The sequence below is a fragment of the Gallus gallus genome, chromosome 1 (genome assembly GCF_016699485.2).
Source record: "Gallus gallus isolate bGalGal1 chromosome 1, bGalGal1.mat.broiler.GRCg7b, whole genome shotgun sequence".
NCBI classification, from domain to species: Eukaryota; Metazoa; Chordata; class Aves; order Galliformes; family Phasianidae; genus Gallus; species Gallus gallus.
Window position 1 is genome coordinate 165779828 of NC_052532.1, and position 21570 is coordinate 165801397.

Sequence of the window (21570 nt, forward strand, 5' to 3'; positions counted from 1 at the left end):
TTCTTGTTGGTCACACATCTAGTTCTGCCCCAGAAGTGACAGATTGCTCTCTCCATTCCTACACAAAGTGCAGATTAAAAGCTATTATAAAACGCACGATAGGGCGATGACCTGTCTAATTTCTATTCTGCTATAATGGCTTGTTTTGTGGAGGCATACACATGTTCATAAAATGTAGAGTAGCTCTAACAACCCAACTGAGCAGCTGTAGCTTCCACACAGTACTTGTAAGAGTTCTCTACCAAATGTTCTCTTGTTTCTGCTCCTTTGTTTGAAAAGAGAGAGATATCTCAACAACTCAGGTTGTGTAGTGTTGGTGTATGGCGCTGAGTTTGACTTCGTTGTGAGTTAAGACAATTATTTTTAAGTAGCTTCACACTTGAAAGTGAGTGGTTTATAGGGCTGTTGAAAGATGATTCTTACAAAATACTGAAACATTCTCTTATTACATAGTAAATGATAGTAAATGCAATATCAACTTTGTTTTGTCGACAGTGTAGAATACGAACGATAATGATCACAATGGTTACTGTACAGAATGCAGGTGAAAATATGATGTTTTATGGCAGCTTCAAGTGGAAAAAGCTGGTTAAAGGGGGAGAAAATAATTCTGTTGTTTATGGAGAATCATGATAGTGAAAGCTTAAAATATAACTGTGACATTAGTTCCTTGGTGACCAAATATTTCCACTCTGCCTGATGCTGGCCACTTGTTCTATTGCACACTGCCATCTGTGGCCTGACTCAGCTTCTGTGTTGCCGAGCCCACAGCTATGGGCAGGAATGAACCAGTGTGGCCTGTCCAAGATGAGGCAAGAAGAGCTGGAGGTAGGTTGTCTTCATCTTCCTTTCAATTCCTGAGGTAAACTGCTTTTACATGAAGAAAGCAGAAGTGGTCCTGCACAGTCCAGAGGAGGGCCATGAAGATGATGAGAGGACTGGAGCACCTCCCCTACAAGGGCAGGCTGAGAGAGCTGGGGCTCTTCAGCCTGGAGAAGAGAAAGCTCCAAGGAGACCTTATAGCAACCTCCCAGTACCTGAAGGGAGCTTGCAGGAAAGCTGGGGAGGGAGTTTTCAAAAGGGCAGGTAGCAACAGAATGACTGGGAATGGCTTTAAACTGGCAGAGGGTAGATTTAGACAAGATATTAGGAAGAAATTCTTGACTGTGAGGGTGGTGAGATACGAACTGGTTGCCCAGAGAGGCTGTGCATGCCCCCTCCGTGGAAGCATTCAAGGCCGGGCTGGATGGGGCTGTGAGCAACCTGGTCTAGAGGGAGGTGTCCCTGCCTATAGCAGGGGCTTGGAGCTAGGTGATCTTAAAGATCCTTTCCAACCCAAACCATTCTATGATTTTATGTGTAGCTTGCTAGTAGGGCTTGGAGGAGAGGGCAGAAGAACCTGTTGATACTACAAAAAGTTTGTCCTTGGACTCGGAGTGCTTGACCTCTATGAGCTGAAGCCTCTTCTGCACAATCTCTCTTTCCCTGATTTGATTTTTCTGTTCTCTCAAAACAGTGAACTGAAATCAGTGTGGAGAGGACTGCTGTATGGAAGATCTTATGCAGAGATCCCTAGAATGTCTTTCAAATTGAAGAGTGTTGTGATGATCTTTCTTGCTATATCAGTATTACCAAGTATCCACGCTTTGTGATACAAGGCACATTTGCAATAGAAGTATTGCAGAATCACAGAATGGCCCGGGTTGGAAGGGACCTCAAGGATCATGAATCTCCTATCCCCTTGCCACAGGCAGGGCCACCAACCTCCATATCTAATAGTAGACCAGGTTGCCCAGGGCCCCATCCAACCTGGTTTTGAACATGTCCAAGGACGAGGCATCCACAACCTCTCTGGGCAGCCTGTTCCAGCACCTCACCACTCTCATAGCAAAGAACTCTTTCATAATTTAACTGGTTATTATTCAAAGAAGATGGTGTTAGACCTTGCTATCAAACTGATGAATATTCTAGTAATTATTATTTGCTATTGTAGGAACTGTATTTTAAGTTCTGCCCCCAATCTAGGTAAGGTATTTAGTTGACTGATCTCATCAGCTGCATTGAGAAGTACTGATTTCCCCATTAGAAGCATAAGACGATGTCTTGTAGAAGTGCAATAAAACAACATAGACCATAAAAGGTCCAATTGTTAAGCCAGTCTAGAAGAGTACTCATGTCCTTATATTGATTGTACTTGGTTCTGATCAGAAATGTCTATTAATAATTTGAACAGCCACTAAATACTTGTCAGCTCAAAATCTCTATAGCTGATGACTTAAGTTATTTACTTATTTATTTGTCCTTCACTTGAAAATGGTTTATGAAATAATATCGTATCACTTTAGTATGTTCATGGGCCCTTGGGACAGGGAGTAAGGATGGGAAAGGAATTGGTTATGGCAACTGTAGCTTCTTGTTTACAAGTTCTCAGAAGCGTTAATGCCTGAGGAGCAGAATGAGGTGTTCTCCAGCTATAAAATTACTGATCTGTGTGTTAAACTTCATCTTCAGTATGTTCAAAAGGTAGCTGTTCCATTAATACAAAACCATTTTGACTAGAAGTGGCAAATGCTTTGCGTGGTGTAGTCTGTTGCAGAGAGTTTAATTTACCCATATATGCATATACAATTGAGTAGTAATACATGAAGTTGCTGCTTTATAAGTAACCTTAGCGAGCCATTCAGATCCATGATTCTGTTAATAATTGAACGATATAAGGGATTTTGGCTGTTGATAGAGTGGGAAGGTTTTGTCTTTAAAAAGGATGGTATAATACAATAATTAATACAGAATCTGTAAATGCTAATGCCTTGAGTAAAAGAAGCAAAGCACTGTAATGTAGTATTAGTCTTCTCTTGCCCTACGCTGTTGTATCCTTGTTACTAGTTTTTATCTTTAAATGTCCAGTTACTTCCTGGGTGCTGTGCAATTCAGCCTCGAGGTAGCAGCACTTGGTATTTAGCTGGAAGCACACAGTGATGTCTGGTCTGACTGCACAGCAAATTCTGCAAGTGGGTTATATCTGAGTTAGTGCTGACAAAGGGAATAAACCAGGATGAGAGAGTTGCCAGGGGAGGTAACATCCTTGAAGGAACATCTGGTAGCAGAAGTTCTGGATAGCATTTTGGCCTTGCCAGAGTCTCCCTTTGAGGTTTTCAGGCGTGTAAACATTTGTGATTTGGCTTTAGTTTTTAGCAGGAAATCATTGCCATGAACGGGTGATGGAAGCCTCACATTAAGCACTGCACATCAGGCTGTTTTTTCTTGTTTTTAGAGCCAGCATATTAGCTTCAGCTTTTGATGTATCAAAAGACTTAATTCAATGGGAGGCATCCTAGTGAACATCAGCTATATTTGTCCTGGGAAGTACAGAACTTGAATGTGTGTGTGGAGACATCAGGTTTCTCATCTATGAAATTCCCATCTGTAGTAGGAAATGAGATAAGACTGGAGTTTGGTGCCATCTGATACTGTGTCCTGTAAACAAGTTCCAGGTGGAGCTTGGTGTGCTCATTCACAGTTCTGAGAAGTGGAAGTCTAGAAGCAGTTCATTCACAAAGGTTGGATACTTCAAAGCCTCAGGCTTGTCAACGTAACTTAATCTGCAGGGCTTTTGCTATATCTATGTATGTTGAAAAGCTTTAAGTAACTTGGATTGCTGAATAAGGTCTTTTTTCTCTTATATTTTACATATGTCTTTGTAAATAAGTTATATTTATCTGGGGGTTGTTGGCACTGAGTGGTGCAGTTGACACACTAGAAGGAAAGTATGCCATCCAGAGGGACCTAGACAGGCTTGCAAAGTGGGCATGCAAGAATCTAGTGAGGTTTAACAACACTAAGTACAAAGTGTTGCACCTGGGTCAAAGCAATCCCAGATATGTGTACAGACTGGGAGGAGAATTTGAAAGCAGCCCTGCATAGGAAGATGTGGGAGTCCTGATGGATGAAAGACTGGACGTGAGCCAGCAGTGTGCACTTGCAGCCTGGAAGGTCAACTATAGCCTGGGCTGCATCAGAAGAGGGGTGGCCAGCAGAGAGAGGGTGGGGATTGTCCCCCTCTACTCTGCCCTCATGAGACCTTATCTGGTGTACTGTGTCCAAGCCTTGGGCCCCCAGCACAGGAGGGGTGAGGAGGTTGTTGGAGTGGGTCCAGAGTGGGTCCACTCCAACAGGATGGTCAAACTGCTGGGGCACCTCTCCTATGAAGAAAGTTTGAGACAGTTGAGCATCTTTAGCTCAGAGAAGAGAAGGCTCCTGAGATACCTCAGTGTGGCCTTCCAGTCCTGGAAGGAAGCTTACAAGCAAGAGAGGACTGACTTTTTACAGAGTCTCATAGTCATAGGGCAAGAGATAATGACTTTAAACTAAAAGAGGGGAGATTTAGTTTAGTAGTTAGGGAAAAAAATTGTTACAGGGTGGTGAGAGGCTGCAACGTGTTGACCAGAGAGGTTGTGGACACTCCATCCTTGGGAGCATTCAAGGCCAGGTTGGATGAGGCTCTGGGCAGCCTGAGCTTCTGGGTGGCAGCACTGCCAATGGCAGGGGGTTGGATCTGGGTGATCTTTAAGGTCTTTTCCAACCTAAACTATTCTCTGATTCTACAAGCCTAACATCTGGGAATGATGAGCTTGTGATTCCCTGTTGGTGGAAAGCATTAACTTCCCTCCATCCATTAGCCTTTGGAAAACGTGATCTTGTTCTATGCCTGAAAAAAATGCAAACATCAGAACGAGGGTAATAGATATTTATTTCAAGTACTTAATCTGTTTTAAGGACACCCTTGGTTCAAATAGCTCCTGTTTGGTATTGAAGCATTACCATATATTTGACATTTTATTCGATGTTGTAAGAGTTGTTGCAGATTCATGGGTGAATGTTCAGTGTTCAGTTATGTTTTTAGGAATACCTGAATAAATTTATAAAGCATACTACAAGCGTTGCTGGTATTTTCTTATGAGTCTTTTAAAAATGATACTAAGCATTTTATGTTGAGAAAGAAGGGGGGAAAAAAAGGTCCCGTGAGGGGACTTCGAAGTTTGCTGCAGCCTGGGTTATTTCAAATAATGATCTGGAAACTGGTTCTTAGCTTGAAAGAGCTCAGAGTGTTTTTGCTGTTGTTTAAATGCTAATTGCCATAGTATAATCATTTGCCTCTGATGGGATCTCCATGGCCATCCTGCCAGAAGTCAGCCAGGCAGAAAAAGCAGATTGTATGCCAAGTGAGCCCACCCTTGCCTTGAGGGGCAATTTAGATGACCTCCAAAGGTTTCTGCCTATCAAAACTACTCTATGATTTAGTTTCCACTTAATTATGGTGAACTACAAGTGCCTTGAATTTCAGACAGCTAAGTCTAAAAACTGATGGCAGTGAAGCCCCTTCCCACAGGCTGGGGGAGGACTTGTGGTGAGCATCTCAGCTCGTTATCCAAAGTGATCTCAGGCGTGCTTTTTTATTGCCTGTACCCTGAGAAGCAGTATGGTGGATTCTGACTCCAAAGGAGTTACTGCACACTGCATTTACTTTACATAGATCTTTTTTCCACTCTGGGCTGGAAGGCTGATGGAATGGGAGAGGGTCTTTTACAGACAGATAAAGAGCTGAAGTATGTAACTGATATTACGTAACTTCTCCTTGGAATAGCTAAATTGGAGCAGGACAGTAGACCTTATTAACAGAATGGTGCCAAGTTGAGCCTGTTGGGTTTTTTCTTCCAACTTAAGAAATCATGGATATAACTTAGCTGACCTTAATTCACTTTCATGCTTACTGATATAAGCATGCCTTTAACCGGCTTACACAGTGATCAGCTGTAGTGATCTAAATGGCTAAAATCTCATTGACTCATTATTATGAGGCAGTGTCCTTGCAAAGAGGAAGAGGGACTGAAGTTGTATATTTTTTTCTCTTTTCTACAGTGGAGCAGCATTATCTATCAGTTTAGGTAATCTTAGCTTACAAAGTACCCTACAAAAAAAGTAGAAGTAGCCTTTAGTTGTGTTATTCCAACTACTGGTTAAACTTATTAATCCCTGGGTAAGTTCTCTGTATATACAGTGTCTCTTCAGAAGTGACAGCAGGTCTGTCCTGCTGCATGGTTTTCTCTCTTCTTCCCCAAAGTCTACATCAGTGACAACCAAAGGTTTCTTTCTGAGATCTTACTTGGAGAGGTTGTTAAGCTGGGGAAATAAGATGTTGAAAGGAGTGTTTGGATTCTTTGCGTGTGACTCTTCTCAAAAGTTCTGTGGAGTCAAGATCTGTAACTTGGCTCTCCATTTTAAGAATTTCTTCATCAAAGTGCAAGCACTCCTCTTTGCCTTTCCTGTTTCTGTTGAAAAGGAATAGCTAACTTGGTACCAGCAGTTCAGTTTCAGTGGAGACCATGAGGCAGTGCACTGGCTGCATGTAAATGAAGGCAGATATTGTTCTGAATCCTGGAGAAAACGTAGTGTGTTGTGGATAGTCATATTCAATTAGAACTTGTTTGTGACCTCATTACCTCACTGAACTTACTACTGCATTTGTAGTAGTATGTTGAGATACTATTTAAATGCCTCTCAGTGTGTAATTCACCTCTTTTTTTTTCCTCCAGAAATGCTATGAACAAAAGCAGTACAAAAATGGACTCAAGTTCTGCAAGATGATCCTTTCTAACCCCAAATTTGCTGAACATGGAGGTAACTGCTCAACTCAAAAGTTTGTTTTTTCTTTTCTTGTCCTGACTTTTAGTCATTCTATTCTGTACTGTTAAGAGAGAATGCAGCCTGTCACTGAGTTTGATTCTGTCCTTGCAGCTGAATAATACTCTTTTTTTCAGTTGTAGCTCATTCACACCAAATTTTCACACTAGCTTATAGTCAAACATTCTGTGACATGAGGATCAAATGGTTCAGTAGAAGCACACTTGAGTGAAGCTTCCACTTAATTTGCCTTTCTAGATTTTCAGGTTAGAATGTGAATGCGTTCTGTTTTTCTTACATCTCCATTTAACTGCAAGCCCTACCTTCTTTTGAACATTACACGAAGGTATTTTGCCAAGGAGTTAAATTTTTTTGTCAACTAGATATTTTGAATTTTTTGTACTGCAGATCAAATTGCTACTTAAGACAAACAGACTTAAGTGTAATACTCTTGGTGCTAAGACTAGCCTGTTCTGATAAATGCTGCAGGAAACAGGGCAGGAAAGCGTTGGTTCTATTTACATCTCTCAGAACTTAATCCTCAGTAAGATACTCGCGTCCTGCTGCATTACAGGATTTCTGTTGCAGGGTTCAAGGAATACTTTTGATACAGGGATTTTTTGTCTGTCTGTTGTTGGAACAGTTTGACATAATTTCGAGTCGGTACATGCACACTATTTTGCTATTTGATCTCATCAAATCTTGGCAGAATGTTTGACTAATGATTCTTTCATCTGTGCCTGGTGTTTCTTGGTTATCTTTATTACTTTCCTAGAGATAAAAGAACAGGTTTTTAGTTGCCTCAAAATTATGAAGTGGCCTCTCTGCCTCTGAGACCTGATTACTTGTCTCTGCTAGCACTTGTGTTTTTATAACCTCTTAGTGTGTGTTTCTATATCTTTTCTGCTCTTGCTGTTTTAAACTTTTTCAGAACAGCTATCTGCCTTGGCAGTCCACATACTGCATGGGCTCTGAGCCATGAGTGGCTTTGGAGCTTGGGAGCAAAGCCTGAAATGAGCAGCTGAAGCAGAACTAAGCCAGTGAAATGATCTGATGGGAAGCTGCAGTGTTGTTGCACTTAGTCTCAGAGGTGAGGGATTATAGAAAATTGAGTGAGGTGACAAACATATGCACTGCAGTGACTGGACAGGTATCTCCCTGGTGTGGGTAGGTAGCAGTAGCTTGTCCTCATGAGACCCCACCTGTATTACTGTGTCCAGTTTTAGAGCCCCCAACACAAGAAGGACATGGAGTTGTTGGAGCTGGTCCAGAGGAGGGCCACAAAGGTGATGAGAGGGCTGGAGCACCTCTCTTGTGAGGGCAGGCGGAGAGAGCTGGGGCTCTTCAGCCTGGAGAAGAGAAAGCTCCAAGGAGACCTTATAGCAACTTTCCAGTACCTGAAGGGGGGCCTACAGGAAAGCTGGGGAAAGACTTGTAAGAAGGACATATATCAACAGGATGAGGGGAAATGGTTTCAAACTGGAAAAGAGTAGATTTAGACATTAGGAAGAAATTCTTTCCTGTGAGGGTGGTGAGACACAAACAGGTTGCCCAGAGAGGCTGTGGATGCCCCTTCCTGGAAGCATTCAAGGCCAGGCTGGATGGGGCTGTGAGCAACCTGGTCTAGAGGGAGGTGTCCCTGCCTATAGCAGGGGGTTGGAGCTAGGTGATCTTAAAGGTCCCTTCTAACCCAAACCATTTCTATGATTCTGTGATCCACACAGTGGAGATGTGCTTTTTCAGCCTTCGTTATGTTACTGAAAGGTATCATTCTGTCTTTCAGTGACTAACTTAGGGTGTGGGTATAGAGCAATCTATTTAAAAAAAAAAAAAGTTCACTTTGAATAACTGTTCATTTTTTTTCCTTTGAAAGTATATGTAGAGACAGGTCTACCAATTAAGTTAAAGCGAGTGTTACAACTCACCTTGATCACAAGCCCTTTCCATTAGCACAGTGTGCAGTTTGAAGGAAAATGGAATGCTTGGATGAAAATGAGACTAACAGTCTTCTGGCAGTGGGCAAAAGTAGGTGGTCTCTTATTTAGTAGAGAAGATGATTCAAACAAAACCACCCACGAATCTGCAAGAGCTTTCTGGCACAGCACATGCTTACATGCAGCTTGTTTTTCAGTGTTACTTGAAGGATCGAGGAAGGAGAGCGATAGTCACATCAACGTATTTGGAATCTTTTGCTTCTCAGAATACTGATTAAAATCCTATTTTGAGAGACTTTTATCCCCGGAGTGCTATAGCAGGAAATATGGTCCTCTTAACTAATGATTTTCAAGCAATCTGCAGTAAATAAACGGACTATGACAAAGATTTTTGTTTCTTATGGCGTGGCACAGCCTATATAATTTGGTGTTCTGCCTACATGGAACCTTAATATATAATGAAGAGCACTTTAAAACAGCTTTAGCTAATTGTTAACTCAGTTAAATGTATTTTTTGTTAATGAAGTTTGTGTTGTCTGCGTTCGTCACATCTGTATGATGCTCTGCAAAAGACTTAAAGCTCAGTTTCAAGAAAGGAAATGCCTTCATATAACAATCTTCAGCTGTGCTGGGCAGCTATCCTGATCTAAATTTATCATTTAATGGGGAACTTCACTGTGTAGCAACTTCAAAGGATATCTGTGTTGTGAAACTGGCATATGGGAAATCAAGAGCATGAGTATATGATATTTCTTACAGAGACGCTGGCTATGAAAGGATTGACTTTGAACTGTTTAGGGAAGAAGGAAGAAGCATATGAATTTGTTCGTAAAGGACTCCGTAATGATGTGAAGAGTCACGTCTGTATCCTTTGTAATACAAAACCTGATCTCTTTTGCTTCCTTCTCGCTTGTGTGTATGATCTTGTTGCTGCATCAGCCTTTACTTTTGAAGTATATAATGTGGTGTGCATATAAAAGGAAGTTGGAAATGAGGTATGATAAGTATTAATTTGTAATTGAATACTTCAAATAAGACTTCAGTCTCATTTATATAATCATACAGAATCTTTAAGAACAATAAAATGCCTTTTATGTTTAGTTTTCTTATACAAAGACTGGTGCTTGCTGTCTACAGCAATGGTGTTATATTTTTCTTAATGAGAGTGTAAGAAATCTTGTGTAGAAGTGCTATGAAAATAATATATATTGTTATTTGAAAATCTGAATTTTGAGTAGTGATTGAGGTCTACTGGTTTGATGACTGCCATTCTCTTCTAAGCTTATCTTCCAAATCTGTAACTTTGAGATGTGCCCAATACTCAAGAGCTTTGGGAGTAGCTGTCTTTTGTTTGTCATGCCACAGAAAAGCAGCTACTTCAGATTTGTTGCATGCATATTAAATTTACTCAGGGATGAGTCTTTAAACCATCTAGAACCCTTGTGTTCAAGTGCTGGGAGGGCTCACTTCAAGAATTGGGTTTCATTTCAAGGGTTGGGGCCAAAGAGATGCTTCCTGGAAAAGTACTTAAAAAATGAGTTTTTGTGAGGTTTCTCACTGTTTTACTGACTTCTAGAACTTCTCTTACCATAAGATGACCACGAGATATTTTTTTTTGTATTCTGACTTCAAGTAGTGTAGACCCATCTGAATCCTCTTAGGTACGCCTTCCCTTTTTTTTTTTCCTCTTTTCCTTTTCTTTAAAGCTGTATCCATAGAATTATCACTGATTACCACCTCTTGCACTCAGCTGTATTGTTGTAGCTCTGCAGAGAGTCCCTTCATGTCTCGAGCAATGTCTGCAGAATTACATTTCTACTGAGCAGAAGCTTACCGATAACAAACTTATTTCCAGCAGACGTGGGGAGTTTGACACAGTATTTCAGTTGTCATCTTTTGATATTAAGAAATGACAAATATCTTTTAGTACCATATTTTAAGAGCAGTTGCCGATCACAGTGTCACTACCCAAATATCTGTTTCCCCTGATTGTGAGGCTTCAGTGTGTAGGAAGAGTCAAGAGAAGCAAATACATATTCTGTCCCATGAGAAACTCAGATTGAGGCTTAGCTTTCTAATAAAAAAGATTCGTTCTGCATAATTTGTAAGGGCTTGTGACCAGCCCTGATGTTCTGATGGAAGCTTGATTACAAATTGATGCTCAGTACCACCTAAGCAGGCCTTGGGAAGTTCTCTAAAGTAATATTTACATTCCCTCTGTAATGAAGCATTGACATCTTAATGCCTGTCAGTTTGATTAGCCGGAGAAGCTGGGACTGGCCACTAAAGTTATGCCCTTCTGGTAGCTGGTTCCAAGGAGGAGCAATCTATGTTTTATTTTCTTGCAGTAATGTTTGATTTGCTTTTGATGTGTTTTGTCCTTTTGTACTTTTTTTAAAAGCATGTGGCAGCTGATGATGAAAGCATGACTGGTCACCTTGGAGTTCTGATTTGTTTGTGGAATAATAGAAGAAAGTTTTAATTCCTCTGCAGCTTCACATATTTCCCACTTTGAGGTTTGGAGGAAAATATAACTGTAAGCTGTTCAGAAATGTGGAAATTTTCTTGTCAAGCTACGGATGAGCTCTGACCCATTTTGAATATAATTTGAATCATGGTTTGGTCAGAGCTATATGCTTACTTTGATGTTTAGCATTTCAGGAAGTGATGCATTGTAGTTTCAGTGTTCTATAGCAACACATGCAAGACTGGCCCAAGCTGTATACTGTGATATATTAGTAGTGTTGTGTTTTATTGGCTTGTATCAGCTGTTGTATTTTCTTATGCTTTGCAAACCTATTTCCAAAGGAATTTTTGCCTTACTTTACTTGATTATTTGGTAAGGAAAGTGGTTAATGAAGATTTGAAACAGAATACCACTTGGATCTGGGAATAATAGTGACACCCAATAAATTACTTGAAGCCTTATCTTTGTTAAACTGCAAATTCTTTTGCACTGAATGGTTTTGCTCTGGGCAAGGATCTAAATTATCAATTGTTCATTCTTGAGGCTGATATGTGTTGGTGCTGCATTTAACTCTGATCCATGTCCTTAATACTTGTCTGTAATAGACAAGGTAGGATTGATAGACAGTAGCTGCAGCATTAGGCCAGCTGCTATAGCTGTACCCAAAATTGTTTGTGCCCCTACCTGTTCCCTTTAGTCTTATGGCAGCACCAGCAGCTCTGCTAGCAGTCTCAAAGATGAATACTAAGTTTGTCAATGGCTGCTGTTCCAGTAGAGACAGAAACCAGGATCTCTTGCTTGTGTATTATTTGCTGCCTTCAGGCCATTAATTATTACAACACTGTGCTTTTAGTTGGAGGCTTGTCCTTTGAGATTCATAATTACCAACTGGCTTTCTGTCTTGATGTGTAGAACTTAAGGCTTTCAGCCTTTCTAAGTAAGGAGGAACTTACCTTTCTACTCGTGTCCAAGCTAACGCTTTGAATTTTCTTGCTGTGCTTAGTAGTTTGAAAACAATAGCATCTTTAGGGGGAACAGTTGCTTCATTTTCAGCTCAGTATAATGAAAAATGTCATTTTTTTTTTTTCTGTTAGCTTTGCGAGCTATTTTTATGTCTTTTTAACTGAAAATGGGTTAAGGATGCCTATAGCTCTTCCCAACTGGATTTAGCTGGTTCAGAGGCACATTGGAGAGCCTCGTGAGAAAACTTATGAGCCACTTCTGGATATGTTCAGAGTTACTACTGCAGAAGATGCTGCCTCAATGAGCTACTAATAACCTGAAGTAGCAAATAGTATATCAAGCAATATCTTTGTTAACATAACTCTAGGAAACTGTTGTAAACACACAGTATAATGTGTTGCTATGGTACCACTTGGTTTCATGTTTTGAATTCAAAAACTTTCCAGTCTTTCAGTTGCTTTTTTTTTTTTCCCTAAGAAAAAAATAATTTAAACAGATGTTTGGGGAGAGAAGCCTATTGAAATGTGAAATGACACACTGATGGAAGTCTGAGATTCTGAGAATCTGGTAAATACTTCAATGCCCAGAAATGTTAAGATATCATCTTCTCAATTAAGAAAGTGTAGCTCTGTGTTTATCCCTTAACTGCAAAATCTGGAGACTGAGGTTGCGGATTGGCAGGGATGGAAGGGGAGGATACCAGTTGTATTTGTAGATAGTGATAATTTTGGGGGGTGAAAAATCCCCTTTTGGTTACAGTTGTATGCTTTTAAACAATACATCTCTAGGATGTCCCTTAGACTTTGAATTGTTTCGTTTGTACAGCAAAGATTGGTAGGCAGAGGAATGTTATGAATGTGATTTAATGGAAGACTTTATGATGCGTATTACACATGTGGAAGCGTTTAATGTTTAAATTCTGACAGTAAAGTCTGATTGCAGTAATCAAACTTAATTTATGAGGGTACTGATCATCAAGGAAGCTGCAGAGTTATTTGTTCTATAACACAAATGCACTGTAGTTACTTTGTGTGTTCCTTAACGTGTATTAGGTTGGCACGTCTATGGTCTTTTGCAGCGTTCAGATAAGAAATATGATGAAGCCATCAAGTGCTACCGGAATGCACTCAAGTTAGATAAGGATAACCTGCAGATCCTGAGAGATCTCTCCCTGTTGCAGATTCAAATGAGGGATTTGGAAGGATACAGAGTAAGTATTCTGTTTAAACTCCTATTTATTACTGTTTGTATTCTCTAATTATGTTCCATTATTAATGGACCGAGGGTGTTTTTTGTGAGAAATACATTCTCACTCCCCTGAACTTCTTTAAAATGGTGTAAGGAAAGTGAGCAAGGGAATAAAATGCCTCTGATAAGATTGAGGAATTTTATTTCTTTAATTGCTATCGCTTGTAGTTTTTTATTAGGATTTATTGGATTAGAGATCCCTGTCCTACAAGAAGGGCTTTTGCAAAAAAAACAAATCACAGAATCACACGGAAATAATTCCAGGTTACTCTGAATCATAGAATCATAGAATCGCTGAGGTTGGAAAAGACCCACAGGATCATCCAGTCCAACCATTTACCCTTCATCAATGGTTCCCGCTAAATCATGTCCCTGAAAGTCTGTAGAAATTTGTGCTAGTCATGTTATTTCAAAGGAGAGCAGGAAAGAAAAGGATGTTAAAATATTTTGGATGCTGGTACGACTTATGGAATCATGAAACTGCTTTTATTGTGTTTATAGAGCATTATTATATAGTGATTGCTTCTCCCTCACCCCTTCAGAAAAATGCATTCCATTGAGTATGTGGGAAACTTGCCCCATGCTAATTGGTTTCTTGAATTCAAATACAGATTTTATCATGAATAACAGCTTTAAATTTCTGTGAGAACTGAGTCTGGTTTCAAAGTGGCTGAATGGATTTGGCATTACTTCTGTCCACTTTCATACAAAGTAGAGGACTGGACTGTGGGCTTTAGCATTAGGTGGTCTCCTTCACTGAGCTTGTTGAATTCACAAATGCAGGAAAAGTGGATAGCCAGAGGAGCACTGCTACGATGTAAGTATCAGGATATGGTGCCTGGGCATGAGGAGCTTTTCCAGTACCAGCCAGCTTGTGTTTCTTAATGACACGCCTCTGAGATTTCAGTGTTCTGCTTTTGGAAATAAGGTTGGCCCTAAGAGTTGCTTCTTAAAATGACGCTTCTCATGTACCAAAAAATAGTTGGGTTTTTTGTTGTACCATGACTACTATGTTTAAAATGTAGATTTATATGATAGTTTGTGGTAATAATGTAGTAATTTAACCTCTTTTTTTTTTAACATTTTTCTTTTTACTCAAGGAGACAAGATACCAGTTACTTCAGCTGCGCCCCACACAACGAGCTTCCTGGATTGGATATGCAATTGCATACCACTTACTTAAAGATTATGATATGGCCTTAAAACTACTTGAAGAGTTTAGAAAAACCCAACAGGTAAGACTTGCTACTCTATTCAGAAACCACTTTAGGGATAAGAGACAGAATCTGAAGAGCTGGGATTTGGAACTAGATGGTCTTTAAGGTCTCTTCTAACCCAAACCATTCTATGAATGAGTTCTTCATAGTCAGGGAAACCTAATTACGAACCATTTAAGAATTAGGAAGACACTTGTAATATTTCTGGAGCTTTTTGCTTTGAACGTTTAGATATCTCCAAGAGCTAGCAGCTGATGCTCAGTTGTTCCCTGGCAATAAGTTGTCGAGGTTGAGAAAGTAAGGGTAGACTGATACGAAGTAATTTTGTAACTTAATGTCCACGAGACTTGTAGCCAAAGAAAACCACTGATGATCTTGTCTCATTATAGTAGGTAAAACTTCAGAAAACACTGTTTAATGTTGGATGTGTGCATGCAGATTCTCTCTTTTACTGTAAACCTGGATATCATTGTGCCTCTACAAAGATCGTGAAAATAAACTTCTGTTGTTTTGTATATATCTGTATATTATTCACTTAAAGTCAGTCCTTGGTCTCAGGGCTGCATGAATGCAGAGTTAGAAAGCCTTATGTTTGAGAAGATCATAAAATCATAGGATGCTTAGAGTTGGAAGGGTCCTCAGAAGGTCATCTAGTCCAAATCCCCTGCAATGAACAGGGGCACCTACAGCTAGATCAGGCTGCCCAGGACCTTATCCAGCCTTGCCTTGAAAGTCTCCAGGGATGGGACATCATCCACATCACTAGGTAACCTCATCACCCTCACTGTAAAAGACTTTTTCCGTATATCTAACCTAAATCTACCCTCTTTGAGCTTGAAGCCGTTTCTCCTTGTTCTATCAGCGCAGACCCTGCTAAAGAGTCTGTCTCCTTTTTTTCCTGTAGCTCCCCTTCTGGTGCCGCCCAGAAGATCTGGTGTTACTGAAACTTGTTTGAATAAACCAAATGCTGCAATGCTCAATTTCCCAAGTATAACATTTTTTTAAAAAGGAGAGAATTTATTTCTATTATTAGTGACTTGGAATTATAAAGTCTGAATTAACAGAACAGTAGATGAACAGAGAACAGTGGATTAATCTGTAATGTAGAAATTAAAACCACATTTTGAGAGATCTTCTTGCGCAGGTACTAAAATATTACCTGATCTATAGATTGTGATTGTTGTTTTGTTGTAACAAAGATGTCACATCCTGAGATAAATGCATTTGAGATCCTGTCGTGCTGCCAGAAGTAGACTAACTTAGGAAAAGAAAATCAGCAGTTGCTAGGAGAGAGACCAGTGTTTGTGTGTTGATCATGTATCATGGTCAAGTAGAAGGCTTTGTATGCCAGGGATGCATAGCTTGATATTACTAAAGAGCTGTCATTCCATTGTTGAGTAAAAGCTGAAAATAATCTATTTAAATAAAAATTGGGTCATTTTGGGGGTGTTTGACAGCCAAGAAGTTATGGTTCACTAATGAATCAGCAGAGCCCTATCTGAGCTCAATGTTTAAATGGATGTAATTAAAAATAATATATAATAGATGTAAAAACTGTAAATGACAAATTGTAAGAAGTTGAGGCTCTCTTAAGATCAAAGAGCTCTTAAAATTTGTTTTGACTCTCTGGAGAGAGTGGAAGTGATGCTGCTAATGCTGTTGCCTTTTCTAAAAGATTGTGTGTAAATATGTTTGTCTGAGGGCAGTCATGATGATACAATCTTCAATCTAGTAACCAAGCCAGATTTGAGTACCGTCTGCCATAGATAACAATATTAAATCAGACGAATCTGTGGAATTTATCAGAATCATTTTAAAAAATAATAAAATAAATTCTGGGATGTGTCGCTCTGCTGCCATTTTTAGTAAGACTGGAAATATTTGGGAAATGTCAGTAAATAAGACAAGGCTTCATACTTCAATAATACAAGCAACATGAACTGTTCTTACTGTTGCTTAGCATAATACTTACCAGACAAACAACAGAAAAGGTGTTTAAGTGTTAGGGGACAGAGGTATACCATAAGTGCTGGACAGTGTGAGTTTATAGAAAATCAGTTATGTCAAGCATTTCTTCTCTTTTGAGATTGGTAGATACGGTTATGTGATGTATTCTGTTTTCTCTTCCAAAACATTAAAGTAAAGGTGACCACATTAGTTTCCATGTGTCTTGCAAATAGAGAAAGTTTTGTGCCTTGTGCTTTTGTGCTTTGCTGTAGGGGCGTTATGAGAAGTGCAAGCCCACATACGGTATAGCTGCTAGAAGAGAGAATAGTTTCAGTTCTCTACACTCAGGAGAGCCTTAGCAAAATCACAGCTTAATTTTGCCACAGATTGGCTCTTTTGTAGTTCCCAAGTGTGCTGTTGATGCAGTCTCTGGGTATTTAAGTTGTGTACTTAAAGTGTTTTAGCTCAGTATACTTGTGAATCTGAGAAAGTAACGTTTCTTGTTTGCTTTACTTGCTAAACCTCTCCCCTTGCCCTGTGCTTTGTATTTACTCAAGCTTAATAGATGTGTTTTTGTTACTGACTTGGAGTATCGCATATCACTTTGAAATGGTGGTGGTATTCACTGTTTGAAAGCAAATTCAGTGTTTGAAACTGAAGGGTTTCTAAGTCATTGGTGAATGGGGGTCCTGAGCAAGCTGATGTTGTAGAGGAGTCTTATGGCAATTTGTGTTAGGCTTGATACTGTTTATCGCTTCTGTAAATGAATAAAGAGGTAAATGTAAAATTCTATGTGAAATACTGCTGTTTTAATAATGGGTAGATAATAGCAATATAGGGTAATCATAACCATTTACCATTGGATCATTACCATCATAACCATTGGATTACTTGGGCATCTTTGTCCATTGAATTAATACAGCCAAAATCAAGTACTAAAACTAAGAAAATGATGAAGGAGCAGACATTTTACTGATGGTAGATGAGTAGTGAGTAAGTTAAGAGGCAGTATTACGGAATAACAGAGTTAATTAACTACAAACCATTGTCAGAACCAGCAATCTGATGTCCAGTGTGCTCCCAGTGCTTCCTTGTGCAGCACTGTTTGGCTCATGTGGCTCAGGAAGCGAAAAGACAAATGTAATTGCTTTTTTGAAGGACTCATTGGCTGAAATGTGAGGTGAGAGGGGAAAGAGGAAGGGGAATAATAGAGGGAAGTGGACTGCCTTTGTTGATCCAGGCTATGGTTGGGTTGGCTGAGCTTATTGTAAGATTGTCCCTCAGTGTGCGCTTTTGGGTGGAAAGTAGGAAAGAGCCTCATTTCTGAGAAGAAATGGGAATTTGCTCTATTGAGGACTGATTGCTGGGAGATCATGGCTTTCTGATGACGTTCTTGAAAATGTTAGAAAATGAAAAGCTATATGGAAAGATTAGAGCGCTAGAAAAAATGCTGTTTAGTGAAAGGCGAAGACCCCATTGGTTTCCTGGTGATTCTGGTACAGTTTAAATACTGATTTGGGGGGGATTTGGGGGAAGAATGATAACCAGGGAGGTTACCTAGAAAGGAGAAACACGAGGACAAGCAGTGGCTGGTGGCTGAACAACAAATTCAAATGACAAATCACTTTTTATCACTGACAGTTTTCTTCTAATGGTTAAGTTAACATTAAGAATGGTGAATTTTTCTGTCTGTTAGTCTTTCAAGATCTAGATCAACACTGCTTGCCATTTGGAAGTTGTAAATTAGCCAGATGCACAATATTTCAGCCAAAAACAGGTTATCAGGTTGAGTGCAGAAATCACTACAGGAAATACAAGAGCCTGTGCTGTACACATTAAATGAACGATTTAAGAGTCACTTTGGAATCTGAACTTTGGGAGCCAAGGTGTAAAACAATTATGCGATTTGTTGCATTGTTTTATGTTCCATTTTTCCTTTCCAGAGCAGAATTTATATTCCGAATTTTTATTTTATTCCTAATTTCTGCATCAGGCCCGTAATTAAAGATATGGACAGAAAACCTCTGGTGTTCTGGGGGTCTGCTCTTAGGTATGTTGGCTGCATCTTGTCACATTCTTTCAGTGACAGTTGTGGTAGGGCACCTGCAGTTGTAAAAACTGATTTTTTGTTGTTGTTGCTGTTGAGGAGAGAATCATAGAATCATCAAGGTTGGAAAAGACCCACAGGATTACCCAGTCCAGCCATCCACCTATCACCATTAGTTCTCATTAAACCATGTCCATCAACACAACGTCCAAACGAGAGGAAGAACTTTCTCCTGAAAGAGCAGAATTGAGCTCAAGAGGAAGTCAGGCATCTCATATACAACAAGGCTCATCACTTTTCTGGGTGCTGTGTGGCAATAGCAATGGAGTGTGTATGAGTAGGAACTTCTTACAGTTTCAATTAAGACAGTCTATTGTTCAGATTAAGCACTGAAGTCTTAAGCTGTTTGTCTTCTGATGAATTGCACGTTTAAGCAATCGTTAACCTGATAAGATTTCAAAATTTTCTCTTAAAAGAAACCTTTCTGGAAGTCATCTGAAATCACTCTGAGACAGAAAGCACAGTAAATTTCCAGTGGGTTTGTCGTATATTCAAGAAGGAAGGAGGTCACTGATTCTTTGGTGTTTCACAGTTTCTTTTCTATTAGTCTTGGCGAGCCAGGACAGTGAAAGGAAGTTTAGTTGATATCTGCTTCTCATCTTTGATATCATAGAATGGTTTGGGTTGGAAGGGATCTTTAAGATCACCTAGCTCCAAGCCCCTGCTATAGGCAGGGACACCTCCCTCTAGACCAGGTTGCTCAAAGCCCCATCCAGCCTGGCCTTGAATGCTTCCAGGGAGGGGGCATCCACAGCCTCACTGGGCAGCCTGTTACAGTGTCTCAGCACCCTCACAGGAAAGAATTTCTTCCTAATATCTAGTCTAAATCTACCCTATATATTTTTTTAAGGTTGTTGGTATCATCTCTTTTTATTTTAAGGGTCATTTAAAGATGATTGTGCCAGAAAGCTGTGCCACCTGAGAAACTTAAACATAAGTGTATTGAATTGGAGTGGCAGTATTTTTACAAAGGAAGTGCAGGAAAAAGAACGGATGCTCTGCAGTGTCAATTCTGTGGTATTGTGGTTATGTTAACCAGGAAAGCCTGCATGAATGCTTGTTGTGTGTGGCAGTTTTGGGAAGTAGATAATGCTTTCCAGGTAACACCGTTTTTTGTTGGTGACTGCTGATGTTTAATAGAGATAAAAAGTGAGCAAACGTAGAAGCAGAAATGGAGTTGCAGATGGAGGAAATATAAGAAAAGAGGAGGATTCTTGCTAGCTGCTGACTCTTGTGGGTGCAAGACCTGATCTTCTTTGTTCCATCAGCCAGCTTTTGCTATGTGTCAACAGTTAAAATAAATAAAAGAATGCTGCTACTTTCAGCCCCAAACCTGATGTTCGTTGTCAGATATGTGCTTCTTTACAACATTGTATTTACTTATGCTGTCCTTCAGAGGACAATAACCCCAGGCAACGCTACAGGCTTGGGGCAGAGTGGCTGGAAGACTGTGTAGAGGAAATGAACCTGGGGGTGTTGATTGATGCTAGACTGAACATGAGCCAGCAGTGTGCCCAGGTGGCCAAGAAGGCCAATGGCATCCTGGCTTGTATCAGAAATAGTGTGGCCAGCAGGAACAGGGAAGTAATTGTCCCCCTGTACTCAGCACTGGTGAGGCCACACCTCGAGTACTGTGTCCAGTTTTGGGCCCCTCACTGTAAGAAAGACATCGAGGCCCTGGAGTGTGTCCAGAGGAGGGCAACAAAGCTGGTGAGGGGTCTGGAGCACAGGCCTTATGAAGAGTGGCTGAAGGATCTGGGATTGTTCAGTCTAGAGAAGAGGAGGCTCAGGGGAGACCTTATTGCTCTCTATAACTACCTGAAGGGAGGTTGTAGTGAGCTGGGGTTCAGCCTCTTCTCTCATGTGACTAGTGATAGGACTAGAGGGAATGGCTTCTAGCTGTGCCAGGGAAGATTCAGGCTAGACATTAGGAAATACTACTCTGAAAGGGTGGTCAGGCACTGGGATGGGCTGCCCACAGAGGTGGTGGAGTCACTGAGCCTGCTGGTGTTCAAAGAGCGTTTGGACGTTGTGTTGAGGGACATGGTTTAGCGGGAACCATTGGTGAAGGGTGAATGGTTGGACTGGGTGATCCTGTGGGTCTTTTCCAACCTTAGCGATTCTATGATTCTATTCCTTTCCAAAAGGAAATCTTCCTTCTTAAAAATGTACCGTACTATAAATCTTCCTCTGAACTGCTTCTTTGAGGAGTATGTAAGCAGCAGTGTTAAATCTCACAGTTGGACAGTACTTAGAGCTGGAAGGAATATTTGAGGACAATATTCATTACCATGAATGTTAATTTCAACCAGTTAAATGTCTTTTGTTTATTGTTGTTTAGTAAATTCCTTGTTTTTTCAATGAAGATGGTGGAAAAGTTCTACTCAGGAAACAGTAATAGTAAACCATTTGGTGACCAATGTGACTTACAAGCCTTGCTTGCTCAGGAATAAACAGTATATGGTGTCATGGGAAAGAAAATCAGAAACAAGTTTTCAAGCTGAGCTGCTGTTTATCTATGTTTATTACAGTGGGAAAAAAAAAATAAAATCTCCTATATGTAGACTGTGACTGCCTTTTCTTCAGTTTCATAATAATGAACTGCTGTAAAGGTGTGCTGGGCCTTGTCCATTGCTCCTACGTTTGGTCTCTGAAATCGTTGCCATTTTACTACTTCTGTGTATATTAGTGAAGAACATTCATTCATAAGGAAATTATTATGACTCTAGGAAGACTTATGACTGCCTGAATATACTTAAAAGAGAGAAGGAAATACTTTTGAATGTGTCACCTCTTTTCAATGGTTGATGTGGAAAGTGGGTGGCACACTAGTTTTACTATACGTATGCAGGCCTCAAAAGAATTACCTGTTGTTTAAAAACACTGCATTGCTTGTGAACTGTACTTTCAATGGAATTAAAGTGTAGTACAGAGTGTTTGGCAAGAAAAAAATAGTGTAGTTTTCTTACATTAAAAAAAAAAAAAAGCAAGTCTTTCAAGCCATGG

General features: G+C 40.0%; 1 protein-coding gene across 7 annotated transcripts in view; it reads left to right on the forward strand.

Moving 5' to 3' along the window:
* The window catches only part of NAA16 (N(alpha)-acetyltransferase 16, NatA auxiliary subunit), a 64408-nt gene that overhangs the window by 4943 nt on the left and 37895 nt on the right, over positions 1-21570 (forward strand). For all 7 annotated transcript variants that reach the window (XR_005843703.2, XM_046899326.1, XM_004938662.5 and 4 more), the window contains exons 2-5: positions 6594-6678; positions 9375-9479; positions 13098-13255; positions 14394-14528. Coding sequence is in view for 6 of the 7 variants with exons in the window: in XM_004938662.5 (XP_004938719.1) it covers positions 6594-6678; positions 9375-9479; positions 13098-13255; positions 14394-14528 (483 nt within the window). In the remaining variant the exon portion in view is untranslated. The remainder of the gene's footprint in view (positions 1-6593; positions 6679-9374; positions 9480-13097; positions 13256-14393; positions 14529-21570) is intronic.